This window comes from Delphinapterus leucas, unplaced genomic scaffold, assembly GCF_059928025.1.
Source record: "Delphinapterus leucas isolate spDelLeu-1000000601 "Yukka" unplaced genomic scaffold, BTC_Dleu_Yukka2 spDelLeu_asBTCV2_sq25, whole genome shotgun sequence".
NCBI lineage: Eukaryota > Metazoa > Chordata > Mammalia > Artiodactyla > Monodontidae > Delphinapterus > Delphinapterus leucas.
In genome coordinates this window covers 6,751,797-6,766,215 of record NW_028322234.1, presented here as the reverse complement: position 1 = coordinate 6,766,215, position 14,419 = coordinate 6,751,797, and the positions used below count along the sequence as shown (strand labels likewise).

At 51.9% G+C, this 14,419-nt stretch overlaps 1 protein-coding gene across 2 annotated transcripts; it reads left to right on the top strand.

Moving 5' to 3' along the window:
* Positions 1-244: 244 nt before the first annotated feature.
* On the top strand, positions 245-14,151 carry PLVAP (plasmalemma vesicle associated protein). 2 transcript variants are annotated; one of them, XM_022558762.2, is made up of 6 exons: positions 245-702; positions 6,308-6,404; positions 6,523-7,235; positions 9,001-9,058; positions 9,195-9,276; positions 11,399-13,496. In XM_022558762.2, the coding sequence occupies exons 1-6, from the start codon at positions 334-336 to the stop codon at positions 11,439-11,441; spliced, it is 1,362 nt and encodes a 453-aa protein (XP_022414470.1). In that variant the 5' UTR covers positions 245-333; the 3' UTR covers positions 11,442-13,496. The 2 variants fall into 2 exon arrangements, with proteins under 2 accessions (XP_022414470.1, XP_022414471.1); XM_022558763.3 differs by lacking the exon at positions 11,399-13,496 and adding an exon at positions 13,508-14,151 and having other exon boundaries at positions 247-702.
* Positions 14,152-14,419: the final 268 nt, after the last annotated feature.

The window sequence follows — 14,419 nt, the reverse complement described above, 5'->3', positions numbered from 1 at the left end:
CAAGGGCAGGTGGGGAAAATGAGGCTCAGCAAGGCCAAGAACGCCTGGTCACCTAGCCGGTGCCCCACCCAGTGTTAATCAGAGAGGCCCAGACGTGACATGGTGCCCTCCCCCCTTCCCTTCACAGCCCGGGTGGGAGTGTTGTGATAACCCACAGCCCCCGTTTCCTCCTGGCCAGGAAGGAGCCAGGCAGAGGAAGTATTAAGAGGAGTAATATAAACACTTCCCCCCCTCCCCCCTGCCGTGGCAAGGTCTAGAAGGGGCAGAAGCCACCACCCAGAGCAGACCAGCCAGCAGAGCAGTGCCGGTGCACCGGGCAGAAGCTGGGAGGAGATGGGCTTGGCGATGGAGCACGGGGGACCGTATTCACGGGCAGGGGGCAGCCCGAGGGGATGCTGGTACTATCTACGCTATTTTTTCCTCTTTGTCTCGCTCATCCAACTCCTCATTATCCTGGGCCTTGTCCTCTTTATGGTCTATGGCAACGCGCACGTGAGTACCGAATCCAACCTGCAGGCCACCGAGCGCCGGGCTGACGGCCTCTACGGCCAGGTGGTGGGGCTCACGGCCTCCCAGGCCAACCTGTCCGAGAAGCTCAACCTCACCTCCCGCGCCAAGGATGCCATCATGCTGATGCTGCTAAACGCGCGCCGCGACCTGGACCGAATCAACGCCAGCTTCCGCCAGTGTCAGGCCGACCGGGTAAGTCCACAGGCCGGACACCCGTCCCGGGGAACCCCAGGCTGGTCACCTCACCTCTCTGAGTTTCACTTTCCTCGTTCATGAGACAGGGACAGTCACGGACCCTACGTCTTGTGTGCCGAGCCCATGTAGAGAAGCAATGCGTATTGTGTCTGTATATCTCATGCAATACTTGGGACACACTTCGACTAAAATGTGATTTGTGGTCTATCTGGAGTTCAAGTTGAACTGGGCATCCGGTCTGTTGTCAGACCTAGGCCCATGGCTTAATGTGTATAAAGCACCCAGAACGTACCAGCACATACTAGCTTCAAATAAGAGCTGGTTTAATAAACGCTCAGAGTGTTGGATTCTTAGCAATTAGTATGAATGGTTCAGGTTTGCCTGAGGTTGGATGTCCGCTTAGGAAATATTATCTCTTCCTTGAGTCCCAGGAGGTAGGGAGAAGATTTCAAACCCTTTTGCAGAGGGGAAATGGAGGCCTAAGAAAAGAGGTGGCTTGTTGGGGGACGGGGGGGCAGCAGGGAGCAGAAATGGGCAACCCTGGGTCTCGTGGAGACTGTCAGCCCTCCCTCGTACCCCCAACTCCTGTCAAACGCACTCAGCAAGATCCCCCATGTTCTCACACATACACGATTCCTCTGAGGAGGTCCCGTTCCTGGGAACACTGAGGAGATGTTGCCTCCTCAGGCTTTGGCTGGAATGGGGTGAGAGAAGGGGTGGGCAGGGGAAGGGAAGGGTTGGGGAGAGGGGCAGGCTCTCTTTCTCCCACAGGAGGTGTCTGGGCTGTTTGGGGCAAGGGACCGTGGAAAGAAAAGGCCTTTACTGGGGCTTCAGACCACCCAGCCCCTGCCACTGGGCAGGAAGGATGTGCACAGCTCCCCTCAGAACTGCCCAGGCAAGGGTGAGGTCTCCCCATCTCATTCCCCCAGGACAGGGCCGGTCCCCCTTAGATCCTCAGAAAAAGGTGAGTCCTCCTCAGACCCCCAGATGAGGCAAGTCCCCCCTCAGACCACAGGGCTGGACCATGTACCCCCTCAAATACTCCCCACCCCTGACAAGGGCAGCTCCCTCAGACTTCTCAGTTCCCGGGAATTGGACCTTTTGAATCTTTCAGGACACGCATGGTCTTCCGGTCCAGGAGCCATTAGGAATCCCAGGATCATAAAGTTTTATTCTTTTGTTTTTTGGATTTTGTTTTTCGTTTTTGGCCATGCTGCGCCAGGGTCTTAGTTCCCCCACCAGGGATGGAACCCATGCCCCATGCAGTGGAAGCGCAGGGTCTTAACCACTGGACCTCCAGGGAAATCCCTTTTTTGTTGTTGTTTTCGGTTTGGGTTTTTTTTTGTTTTTATCATAAAGTTTTAGACATTCACACGCATCTCCAAATCCCGGACGGCCCCATCATAGAATATTAGAAATCTAAGAATCTGCCTCTTTACAACTTTAAATTTTGAAAATCGTAGCTTTCCCCCCACACACAAGTTGACAAATTCCTCTGTCCTGGAACCCCTCAGGGTTTTCTCCAAGGACCCCCCCAGGAAGCGGGCACTGATGCTGGGGAGTAGCCCCACCCCTGCCACGGCAGCCCCACATGTCTGATGGTACCAAGTATGAATTTTGATCCTTCCCTGATCCTGGTGGTGCTATGAGACGGATTTTTTTCTTAAATTCTCTGCAAATGCAGTTGCATTTCTGGCTCTGAGACCCTGGGAGAGAAAGGGGAAATTAACTCAGTGTGTTTTTTTTAGGGTATGCCCCACTCTGCCTGGAAGCACCTCCACCCAGGACGCATGCAGGAGAGATTTTTTTTGTCATGGATTTTTCTTTATTCAGCATTCGTAATAATCTTTTTGATGGTCAGATTATCCTGAAATAGGCCATAGGAACACCCTCAATCTGGCTCCTGTGTCTTTTGATGGAACTCCATTAGCCTTTGAGAGCTTCCTTGCTTTATGTCCTAACAAATATTCCAGAAAACCCTTCAGACTGTTTATACTTGTTCACTAATCAATTAGTTCTCTCCCTCTGAGTCCAGGGCAACCATGGCTACAGGAAAGTGAGGGAGAGACTCCTGAATTACTTCATAAAGATGTACCTGAACACTCCTTAACAAGAGAAGATACTTTTTCTTGTATTGTCGGATTGCACTAGATCTAAGTATATATTCTTCTCATCATCTTGACATCTGAGAACCTGTGCAGAAAAATACTTCTGTATTTTTGGGAGCTATTTCCTCCAACTGGAAGAAAACCTCTTTCGCACTTCATCTTTGGAGCCAACTCGTACCCTGAGATCTTCCCTTTCTGTAGTTAAGGCTTTTGAAAACAGACGTCACTGGAGCTTCCAGAGCTATTTCTGTCCTCCCCCATGCCCAGGTCATTAGGACAGGGCCAGCTTCCAAAGAAGTAAGGACAAAAAGTGACAGAAAGGCACACCCTCTTCACCCTTCATACCTTTCCTTGTTATATTTCTGCAGAGCGTCTGTTCCAAAGTTTTAAAGACATAAAAAACGTTATAAAGTTAAAATGTAATTCACATGCCATACAATTGGCCCATTTCAAGTGTACATAACAGGGACTTACATGGTGGTCCAGTGGTTGTGACTCACACTTCCACTGCAGGGGACACTGCAGGGGACACGGGTTCGATCCCTGGTCCGGGAACTAAGATCCTGCATGCCGTGCGGTGCGGCCAAAAAGAATAGTAATAATTAAGTGTGTATAATTTTTTTTAAAAAGTGTAGATGAAAGAAAAAAGTGTACATAACAATGATTTTTAGTCCATTCACAGAGTTGGGCAACCGTCAGCACAATTCAGTTTAGAACATTTTCATCACCCCCAAGAGAAACGCCACCAGCAGTCACTTCCCATTCCCCCTCACCCAGCCTCTGACAAACACAAATCTGCTGTATGTTTCTATGGATTTACTTACTCTAGAGGTTTCCTTTAAATGGAATCATGCACTATATGACCTTTTGTGTCTGGGTTCTCACCCTCAGCATGATGTTTTCAAGGTTCATCCCCATTGTAGCGTGTGTCAGTGCTTCCTTCCTTTTGATAGTCGAATAATATTCCGCTGTATGGATGGATCACGTTTTATCCATTCATCTGTGGATGAAACACTTGGGCTGTTCCTACCTTCTCGCTACTGTGATTAGCGCTGCTGTGAATATTTGGGTACGAGTTTTAGTGTGAACATACGCTTCCATTGCTCTTGGGTATATATACCTAGGAGTGGAATTTGCTGGGTCATAGTGTAATTCTATGTTTAACTTCTAGAAAAACTTGCCAGGCTGCTTTCCACTGTGGCTCCACCATTTTTCCATTCCCATCAGTACTGCCTGAGAATTCTGTTTCTCCACATCCTTACCAACACTTGCCCATTCTTGTTTTCTGTTTTATTTATAGCCATCCTAGTGGTTGTGAGGTGATATCTCATCATGGTTTTCATTTGCATTTCCTGATGACTGAAGACGATGAACATCTTTTGATGTGCTGGTTGACCTTTTATATATCTTCTCTGGAGAAATGTCTATTCAGATGCTTTGCCTAGTTTTCAGTTAGGTTGTTTTTTATTATTAATTTCTGAGAGTTTACTTTTATATATTCTGGTTGCCATTCTCAGCATCAGACACACGATTTGCAAATATTTCCCCATCTATGGGCTGTTTTCTTCCCTTTCTTAATGTTGTCCTTTCATGCACAAAAGTTTTTAATTTTAAGTCCTATTTATCTGCTTTTTCTTTTGTTGCTTGTGCTTTTGGTATCATATGTAAGAAACCATTGCCAAATCCAAAGTCATGCAGAGTTAACACCTGTTCTCTTCTAAGGAGTTTTATAGCTTAAGCCCTTACATTTAGGTCTCGGACCCAACTTGAGCTAATTTTTGTATACGGTGTGAGGTAGGGGGTCCAAATTCATTCCTTAGTTTGTGGCTGTCCAGTTGTGCCAGCACCATTTGTTGAAGAGAATCTTCTTTCCCATGAAACGATCTTGGCAGCTGTATTAGTTTGCTAGGCCTGTCTTACAGTACCACAAATCAGGTGGCTTAAATAACAGAAACTTATTTTCGCACAAGCACAGGTTCAAGATGTTGGCGGAATTATTTCCTTCCCAGGCCCATCAGGATCTGTTCCATGTCTCTCTCCTTGGCCTGTTGATGGCTGTCTTCTCCCTGTGTCTTCACTTCATGGTCCCTCTGTGCATGTCTGGGTGTCCAGATTTCCTCTTACAAGGACCCACCCTAATGACCTCATCTTAACTTAACTGCCTCTTTAAAGACCCTGTCTCCAAATACATTTACGTTCTGAGGTCCTGAGAATCAGGGCTTCAACATGGGAATTTGGGGTGGGGGACACAATCCAGCCCATAACAGCATTCTTGTCAAAAAAAAAAAAATCTGTTTTTCGGGGAATTCCCTGGCGGTCCAGTGGTTGGAACTCAGCGCTTTCACTACTGAGGGCACAGGTTCAATCCCTGGTTGGAGAATTAAGATTCCCCCAAGCCACACAGCACAGCCAAAATCCTTTATTAATTGGCTGTAAATGTTTTCAAGGTTCATTCAAGTTGTAGAATATATCAGTGCTTTGTTCCTTTTTATTGCCAAATAGTATTAATCATAACTTTTTTTTTATCTTGGTTGACTAAAATGCCTAGGGAAAGAGGTGGGTTTTTTTTTTTAATTTATTTATTTTGGCTGCGTTGGATCTTCATTGCTGCGCACGGGCTTTTCCCTAGTTGCGGCCAGAGGGGGCTACTCTTCGTTGCAGTGTGCAGACTTCTTATTGCGGTGGCTTCTCTTGTTGTGGAGCACGGGATCTAGGCGCACGGGCTTCAGTAGTTGTGGCACGTGGGCTCAGCAGTTGTGGCTCTCGGGCTCCAGAGCACAGGCTCAGTAGTTGTGGCGCACAGGCTTAGTTGCTCCATGGTATGTGGGATCTTCCCAGACCAGGAATCGAACCCATGTCCCCTGCGTTGGCAGGCAGATTCTTAACCATTGCACCACCAGGGAAGTCCAGGTGGGGTTTCTTTGAACTTTTTTTTTTAATTAAATGAATGAAAGATCCTTTAAATTCTATAGCGCTTTACAGTTTTCAAAAGTTTCACACACATGATTTCATACAATCCCATAATACCCTTTTTAAAATTTCCTACCCCTATATTCCCCCTCCCCTCTTTCCTCTCCCCACTGGTAACCACTAGTTTGTTCTTTATCTGTGAGTCTGCTTCTGTTTTGTTATATTCACTAGTTTGTTGTATTTTTTAGATTCCACATGTAAGTGATATCATACAATATTTGTCTTTCTCTGTCTAACTTATTTCACTTAGCATAATGCCCTCCAGGTCCATCCATGTGGCTGCAAGTGGCAAAATGTCATTCTTTTTTATGGCTGAGTAGTATTCCATTGTCTATAATCATAACAACTTTTGAAGATCAGACCAGCATCCCCTGTAGAGAAGCCATGTCCTTGTGAACTATGCCAACACAGACCACCTGGGTGCTGGATCTGAGGCCCCAGCCCTGAGAATCTGGGCAGCGCCGGGGGCAGGGGGTCCCACAGGAGCCTGACACTGAGCTCTGTCCTGTGTCACATCCGGACAGGTGATCTACATGAACAACCAGCGATACATGGCTGCCATCATCTTGAGTGAGAAACAATGCCAAGAACAACTCAAAGAAAGTAACAAGAGCTGCGATGGTGAGTGGGTTAGGGTTAGGGTTATAATTATGGACAGTGGAGAGCAGGATAGCTGACTCCCCACCCAGTCTCTTGGCAGCCCCCAACCTTCCTGACTCTTATGGTCCTATACCCTTAGCTTTGGCCCTCACACTGAACCAGAAAGCCAAGACACTGGAGGTGGAGCTGGCAAAGGAGAAGGTGGTATGTACCAAAGACAAGGATGGTCTGGCGTTGGGCAAGCGAGTGATGGAGGAACAGCTGGCCAAGTGCAGCAAAGCCCAGGAGCAGCAGCAGCAGGAGCGACAGCTGGCCGAGGACCGTCTGCAAAAGGTGCAGGCCCTCTGCCTCCCGCTGGACAAGGACAAGTTTGAGATCGAGCTGCGCAACCTCTGGAGGGACTCCATCATCCCGCGCTCCCTTGACACCCTGGGCTACAATGTGTTCCATCCCATTGGCTCGGAACTGGCCTCCATCCGGAGAACCTGCGACCACATGCCCACCCTCATGAGCTCCAAGGTGGAGGAGCTGGCCCGCAGCTTGCGGGCTGGCATCGAGCGTGTGACCCGTGAGAACTCGGACCTCCAGCGCCAGAAGCTGGAGGCCGAACAGGGTCTGCGCGCCAGTCAGGAGGCCAAGGAGAAGGTGGAGAAGGAGGCCCAGGCCCGGGAGGCCAAGCTCCAGGCTGAATGTGCCCGGCAGACCCAGCTGGCCCTGGAGGAGAAAGCAGCGCTGCGGAAGGAGCGTGACAACCTGGCCAAGGAGTTGGAGGAGAAGAAGCGGGAGGCTGAGCAGCTCAAGATGCAGCTGGCTGTCAGCAGCTCGACCCTGGACACCTGCATCAAGGCGAAGGTGGGCCAGAGGTCCCTGGCTTCAGGTTGCGTTGGGGGTGGGTCTGGAGGCCAAGCTGATGGTGATGTTGAAGTTGGGTTTGAACTTTTTTTTTTTTTCTTGGTGTTGAGGTTGGCTTCCCAGTCTAGGTTGGGTTACTTAGACTCACTTGAGAATTTCACTGGTTTCACTGATGTCAGGATTGAGGCAGAGCTCGGAATGGGGATCAGCATTGAGAAAAGGTGTCGGGTTAAGACCGGAGTTGGAGGTCGGGTGGCTGTCAGGTCCAGGGTTGAGTGAGGGGCAAATCTAGAATTGTGGTTGCTTTGGGGTTGGGGTGAGCTGAGACACTGAGGGTGGATTTAGGCTTGAGGCTGAGATCAGACATGGGTGACTGTGAGTCTAATGCTTTAGGATTATGGTTATGTATTAACATAAGGATTTTATTGGCATTAGGTTTGGGGTGGAGTTTGGATTGGGAATGACATTAAGAAAGGGTTAAGGATTGGGGTTGAGTTTAGGAAGGCAGGTGGGCCTCAAAATTGGGGTGGGTTCTTGGTGACTCCTGTGTCTAGAGTTGATTTGGGTTAAGGTTAGGGTTCCATGTAAGATTTCATTAGTCTTAGAATTAGGTTGAGTTTGGAGTTTGGATTGTGAGGAAAGGTTAAATGTTGGGTCAGGGGTCACATGCAGGGTGGCTCTTGGATGAAGGATTTGGTGAAGAGTGAATCTAGGGTTTCAGTGGGTTTGGGATTGCATTAAGTTGAGGCTGGAGTTGAAGCTCAGGCGGGTGTAGGTGGTTGGTGGGCCTAGAGACGATTAGAAGTTTGGGGCCAAGGGCGGATTCAGAACTTCATGGGCATTAAGATTGGAATTGGCATTGACCATGGGCTAGGAGTTGAGAGTGGGCTGCATTTAGGGTGGCTGGTGTTACGATATATTTGACGTGAAGGATTAGGTGAGCCTGGGCTTCGAGTGCAGGTCAAGACTGGGTCTAGAGTAGAAGCCGGGTGGACGTTGATCTTGGGCTGAGGCTGGGCTGGGGTTCTAACTCAGGTAGAGGCTGAGGTCTGAGGTTGAGCTGGGGTTGAGTGTGGTATTGGGAAGGTATTTATGGGTGGCTGTAGTGGAGTGCCGGGCTGGCGCTGAGGGAATGGGGGTAGCGGGGTAGATTTTTCATAGCGGCTGGGTCTAGGGGATGGGTTATGGTCAGAGTTAGATGTAAAGTTATGATCAGATCAGGTTTGTCATTGGGACTGGGTTAAGGTCAGTCTTTGATTCTAAGGGAGGTTCTGTTTTCAGGTTGGGATCTGATTTTAGGTGACTGAGTGAGTTCAGAACTGGTTTTGGATTTCAGGTTTGGAAAGATCCTCTCGGGGTCCTTCAAGGGATGGCATTGAGGATCGAGGTCCAGTTGGTTTACAGAGTGGGTCAGCTTCAGTCTGGAGCGGGGCTGGGTTGGGTGGATGGACTCAAATGGGGTCTTGGATTGGAGTCAGGCTGGCACCAAGGCTGTAATGGAGACCGTGGCAGGACCCCTGCAGAGTGGGGTCTCCAGGGGCTGCCAAGGGAAGCCAGTCCCTGCAGTCCCCAATCATTTGAAGGCAGGCGTCTACAGGTGATTATATATCCATCATCACGTGTCCTTCTCCATGGGTATCTGTCTGTTTTCTCTGCCCTGGAAGGAACTCAGGTCTCCAAGGGTGTGGAGAGGCAGGAAACTCCCTGGGACTCGTGTTTGGGATCCCTGGCCTCCACCAACCTCCTTTCACCCTTCTTCCCACAGTCGCAGCCAATATCACTGCCAAGACCTGCAGGCCCTGCCCCCAATCCCCCGCCCATTGGTGAGTGACAGAGGGCAGAGCCAGGAAAGGGGGGCGGATTCCACCTTGGATCCTGGGTTGGCCAGCCCATTCCCTGACCCTGGAGGGGGGGTTACTAAGGCATTAGGTCGGGGCTGACCCCTCCCTCTCTTGGCAGACCCAGCTGGGCTGGAGGAATTCAAGAGGAGGATCCTGGAGTCCCAGCGACCCCCTGCCAGCAGTGTCTTAGCATCAGCCAGGTGAGGTTCTGGATAGGCTGAGACAGTTCAGTCTCAGGCTTTAGATGAGGCTGGGTACAGGACTAGGGGTGGAGGGAGGCTCGTATCACACTTGTTGCTTCCTTAATCGAGCACTTGCTGTATACCAGGCCCTATGCTGGACCAAGGGGACACAGCAGTGACCAAGACACACACAGTTCCATTCATGAAACTCCCGAGTAGTGGGCCAAAGAGACAATGAAGGAGGCAGGGTAAGAAGAGTGACCAAGAACGTACCACGGTTGGATGCTTGCTGTGATCTTGGCACAGTCCTAAGCACTCTGCCCAATTAACTCATTTAATCCCCAGAATCCTAATCTGTGGGTGAGCTACTGTTATCCCCACTTTCTGGATGAAGCAAATGAGGCATAGAGAGGGTGTGCATCGTGCCCCAGGTAACACAGCCAGAGCTGGGACATGAACCTAGGCGATCAGACTCCAGACAGGAAAGGGAGGGCCTGGATGAGGAAGGGACCTTTGAGCTGGAGGCTAGACAAGAGCTGGCCTGGGGGAAGGCAAGGGGAACAGTGCTCCAGGTGGCAAGAACAGCCAGGGCAAAGGCCCTGTGGGCGGACTAGGGTGGCAGAAGTGAACAGAGCCGAGGAAGGGGAAGAGGGAGAGCAGTGTCCGAGAGTGACCCTAGGCCTCTCACTCCACCCTTCTGAGCCACACTTTCTACTTCTATAAAAATGAGGGTCTCTGGGCTTCCCTGGTGGCGCAGTGGTTGAGAGCCCGCCTGACGATGCAGGGGACGCGGGTTCGTGCCCCGGTCCGGGAAGATCCCACATGCCGCGGAGCGGCTGGGCCCGTGAGCCATGGCCGCTGAGCCTGCGCGTCCAGAGCCTGTGCTCCGCAACGGGAGAGGCCACAACAGTGAGAGGCCCGCATACTGCAAAAAAAAAAAAAAAAAAAAAAGGGGGTCTCTGAAATCAAAGGCATGCAATTGCTTTGCCAGCCAAGTGCTGTCCACACATGGCTGGAGGAGCAAGGAACCCAGGGCCTCAGTGGGGAGCATCAAGGGTGCCTGGCACATGTTCAGGTGATGGCTCCATGCCTTTGACCCCCTCACTGCCTCCCAGGGCCTGGTCATCTGTTGGACGACACCCTGTGCGTCACGGGGAAGGTGACTCAGACCACAGCTCCAAGAACACCCTGTGCTCCCTCCAGGGTCGCTCTTACACCCCCCCCAACCCCCCACCCCCTACCCTGTTCAGGACCACACTGCTGACCTAGGATGGGCAATCCATTTGCAGTTTAGGACCTGAGGTTCGAGGAGGTATGTGGGATTTTTGTCAGACCCCTCTGATCCCAAAGCCTGTGCCATCAACAGTTTTGCCACCAGGCTATTATGAAGCTAGGTCTATTTCAGCCCCAGGGTGCTAAACAAAGCCCTTGGGGCCAAAAAGATTTCCAAACGTCTGTCATTAACTCCCCACGGTCCTCCGCACCCAGCTCCATCTTCCCTATGCATCTTCTTACATACTTCCTCTGACAGGGAGCTCACCCCCTTACGGAACTGGGTCCCCTCGCTCTGGATAGCTCTGCCTGGGAGAAATCCCTCAGCCTCGGGCAGCCTGCAGAGAGGGAAGCAAGGGGGTAGGGAGAAGACCCTGCTCTGAGCAGTTTTCCTCTCTCCATCTTGGCCTGAAGCCATCATGGCAAGGAAGGAGGTTCTATTATTATCCCCACTTCTCAGAGGAGGGAACTGAGGCCCCAGGGAAGTGATCAGCCCGGGGTCATGCGTCAGCAAGTCAGGGCTGGAGCCAGGCTCCCAGTCCAAGCCTGTCCCGGTCCCAGCTGAGGATGGGGAAGCTCTTGACATTGTTTACCCCAAATGACGTACCCCACCCACCCACCCACCGCCACGGAGGAAACAATGTGTACTTAAGCCTGGGCCCCTCCTGCTTCTCTCTGCAGTATCACAGGAAGGGCTTCTGGTCCATGGGCTCCCGCCTTGATTTGCCTTCCTCTGAGATAGGGGCCGGGCATGAGCAGGCTGGGGTCTTCTTCGGCTCCGGTTTTGAGCCCCAGCTCGGCCAGGCACTCAGTGGACAGCCAGTGAGTGACTGAATCGTAACGTCCAAATTTTATATGCACCCAACAGGGGACCGGATCTGAGGCCTCGCATCAAATCACCCACCCCATGATGGGGACTGTTGATTCCTTTTCCACTCATTCCTTCTGGGCCTCGAGAAAGTCTGCGCTGCTGCTAACTCACCCTAATGCCTCCCAGACCCTTGCAGTTCTCCCATATTCACAGAGGGAGGGCAGACCCAGGCTCCGGTGTCAGCTGCACTTGAGAACATGGTCTTGCTTTTTCATTGAACATTTTTAAGTGGTTTTCTATTAATGGCAAATGCACCAGCTTTCCTTTACTTGGTAAGACTGAGTATCCTTTGGAGATCACTTTATTTAAATTAAAAAAACACAACACAATGGAGGTGAAGACAAATATTAAGTGAATATTGGTGTAGCGGCTACGTGGCTGGAGATGGCACAAGTCACAATGTGGAAGGTTGAAGATGGGAGCTCAGCCCTGGCTCTGAGCCGAGCACACAGCGAGTGTCGATTCAAGTTCACTGCCATCACTATGACCGTTTGTTTTTTCATTCAACCCACATTTCCTGAGCAGCTCCTGGGGTGCTGAGGACACAGGGAGGAATAAGGCACAGAAATCCAAATCCTCACCCTCGTGCGGCTGACAGTCTAGTGGGGGAGGTGGATGACAAACCAGATGAGTGAGCCATGATAGGGACCCTTGGTGATGAGTGAAACAGAAAAGGGATGAGGGAGCTTGAGGAGGTTAGAATTTTCCACGGGGGTGGGGTGGGGGCGGGGCCAGGGCAGGCTTCACTGAGGAGGTGACATTTGAGCAGAGAACTAAAGAAGATGAGGGAGGAGCCATGAGGGGATTCTCAGAAGGGTGCACCAGGCAGTGAGCACAGCCCGTGCAAAGGCCCTGAGGCAGGACCATCCATGCCCGGTGAGTTTGAGGGAGGCAGCTGGTGTGGCTGGAGCTGAGTGATCGAGGGGAGAGTGGGAGGAGGTGAGGTCAGGATAAATCAGGCAGGGCCTTGGGGCTGCAGTGAGGACTTTGGGAGCCCTGGGAAGGCTGTGAACAGCAGAGGATGTGACCCGACTCAGGTGTTCACAGGCTCATTCTGGTCGCTGTTGTGGAGGGCGAAGGTGGGAACCTGAGACAGGGGTGAAGGCGACTGTGCTGGTCCAGATGAGCGATGGGGTTTAGGAGCCCCAGTCTCTGAAAATGGCCAGGGATGACCCTCCCTTGCAGGCTGGTGAGCAGGAGTAGTTAAAGGATGTCTGTCGGGGCTGCCTTGGAGCCTGTGAATCCTGGTAGAGGACAGAGCCTGGAGCTGGGAAGGGGGGCACCAGAGCCAGCCAAGGAACGTGAGGTTGCGGGGGCCCCAGGGAAGAGCCAGGGAAGGAAGGGAGGGGGCCAGCGGAAGCAGGACTTGGCAGAGGCCCCCACCTCCCCCATCAGGAAACAGCCTCTGAGCCAACCTCTGACCCCTCATGAGAACCTTTGGCAGGCCCAGGAGGGGGAGGGGCATCCCAGACAGCGGGATGGCTCCTGCAAAGGCAAGGGGGAGGGGCGGAAGTGAAGTGATGGCTCTGAGAAGTTGGGGGGTACTTTGTCAGGTTTTGATTCCCCAGTGGGGAGGCCTGGTGGGGGCATAGTGGGTGGAGCCTTGAATGTCAGATACAGAAGATCTGGCTTTGTCCCAAGGGCGCTGGGGAGCCATGGGAGCATGTGAGTAGGGGCAGGCTCATTAGAAAAACCCTCCTGGGAATGAGTGAGGGGCCAGGTCTAGGTCAGTTCTGTGTAGACCAAAAGGGAAACTGAGGCCCTGCCTGGGGGCCGGGGGGCCGGGGACTTTGGGCAAACACCCAGGATCCCCAGGGCCTTAGGGAGCAAAGGGGAGAGAGTCAGACAGACTGCAACAGAGGCCTGGAGCACAGGAGGCGGCCCCTCTGAACCTCAGTCTATATAATGGATAGGCACACATCTCAGTCCCACCTGTCCCACAGAGGTTCAACAAGGCGAAATCTAAGGGCAGGTTGAAACCGGCAGGAGCCCTAGGGTTCTTGGGAACAAGAAGGGGCCCAGGGGAAGAGGCAGGCCCAGGCGAGGTTTGTCCTGCCGTCTGTCTGTCTGACTGACTATTGTATTCCCATCTCCTTCCTGCCCCAGTGGCTGAGGAGGCTCTAGGCCCCGAGGACCGAGGGGTGGCCCCGACTCACCGGTCTGGAGACTAGGTGCAGCGAGACGCCCACGGCGAGGGACACAGCCAGGGTGGAGTCAGATAACGCACGCACGACAAAGTGGGCGCCCTTGGCCTGCGCCCCCTGCTCATCCTCCACCACACCGCACCCACACCCCCTAACACTCTCTCCGCACCACACAATCCCTCACCCCCTAGATGCCGGGACGACGTCACAGATGCAGTGACATCAATCACACAGACACGGTGGTGACGTCACACAGAGACAAGGCAATGACATCACAGAGATACACGGCGACATCACACACGCACTTCCTGCCCAGCCCTTGCCCAAAATCACATCCCTTTGTGCACGCGGGTCAAGGCACCCACAGCATCCCTCACTCATCTGGAGCATCTTAGCGCTCCAGGTCTGGGGGAGTGAGAACAGGAAGACATTCACCTTCGTCCTCCCCTGAGGTTTTCCAGGCCCCCGAGAGAGGGAGCATCTGGTCCAGGGGACCCCTCAGAGCCCACGAGGGTGCTGCCCCTTCACTCTCTCTCCCCTCCATATCCAGCCCTGCCTGTGGCCCATATAAATGTTAGTGGCACTAAATAAATGTTATCAAATCCCTTCAAAGACTCCAGAGTCATGATTTCTGCTTTGAAAAGGTACCACCAGGCTCTGAGTGAGAAAAAAACTAGGAATAAGATGAAAGCTGAAGAATCCCATCGCCAGCGTCCCCAGGTCAGAAGACCCTCCAACCCGGAGCAAACGTGAGTAGACACCAGCTTCCCCCAAGCGGTAGGCATCCCCATATGTGAAGAGAAATGGCAAAATCATAGTCAATAAGGGTTTCATGAAATGCCTACAAAACCCCACATTGTGACAGCATTGTTGT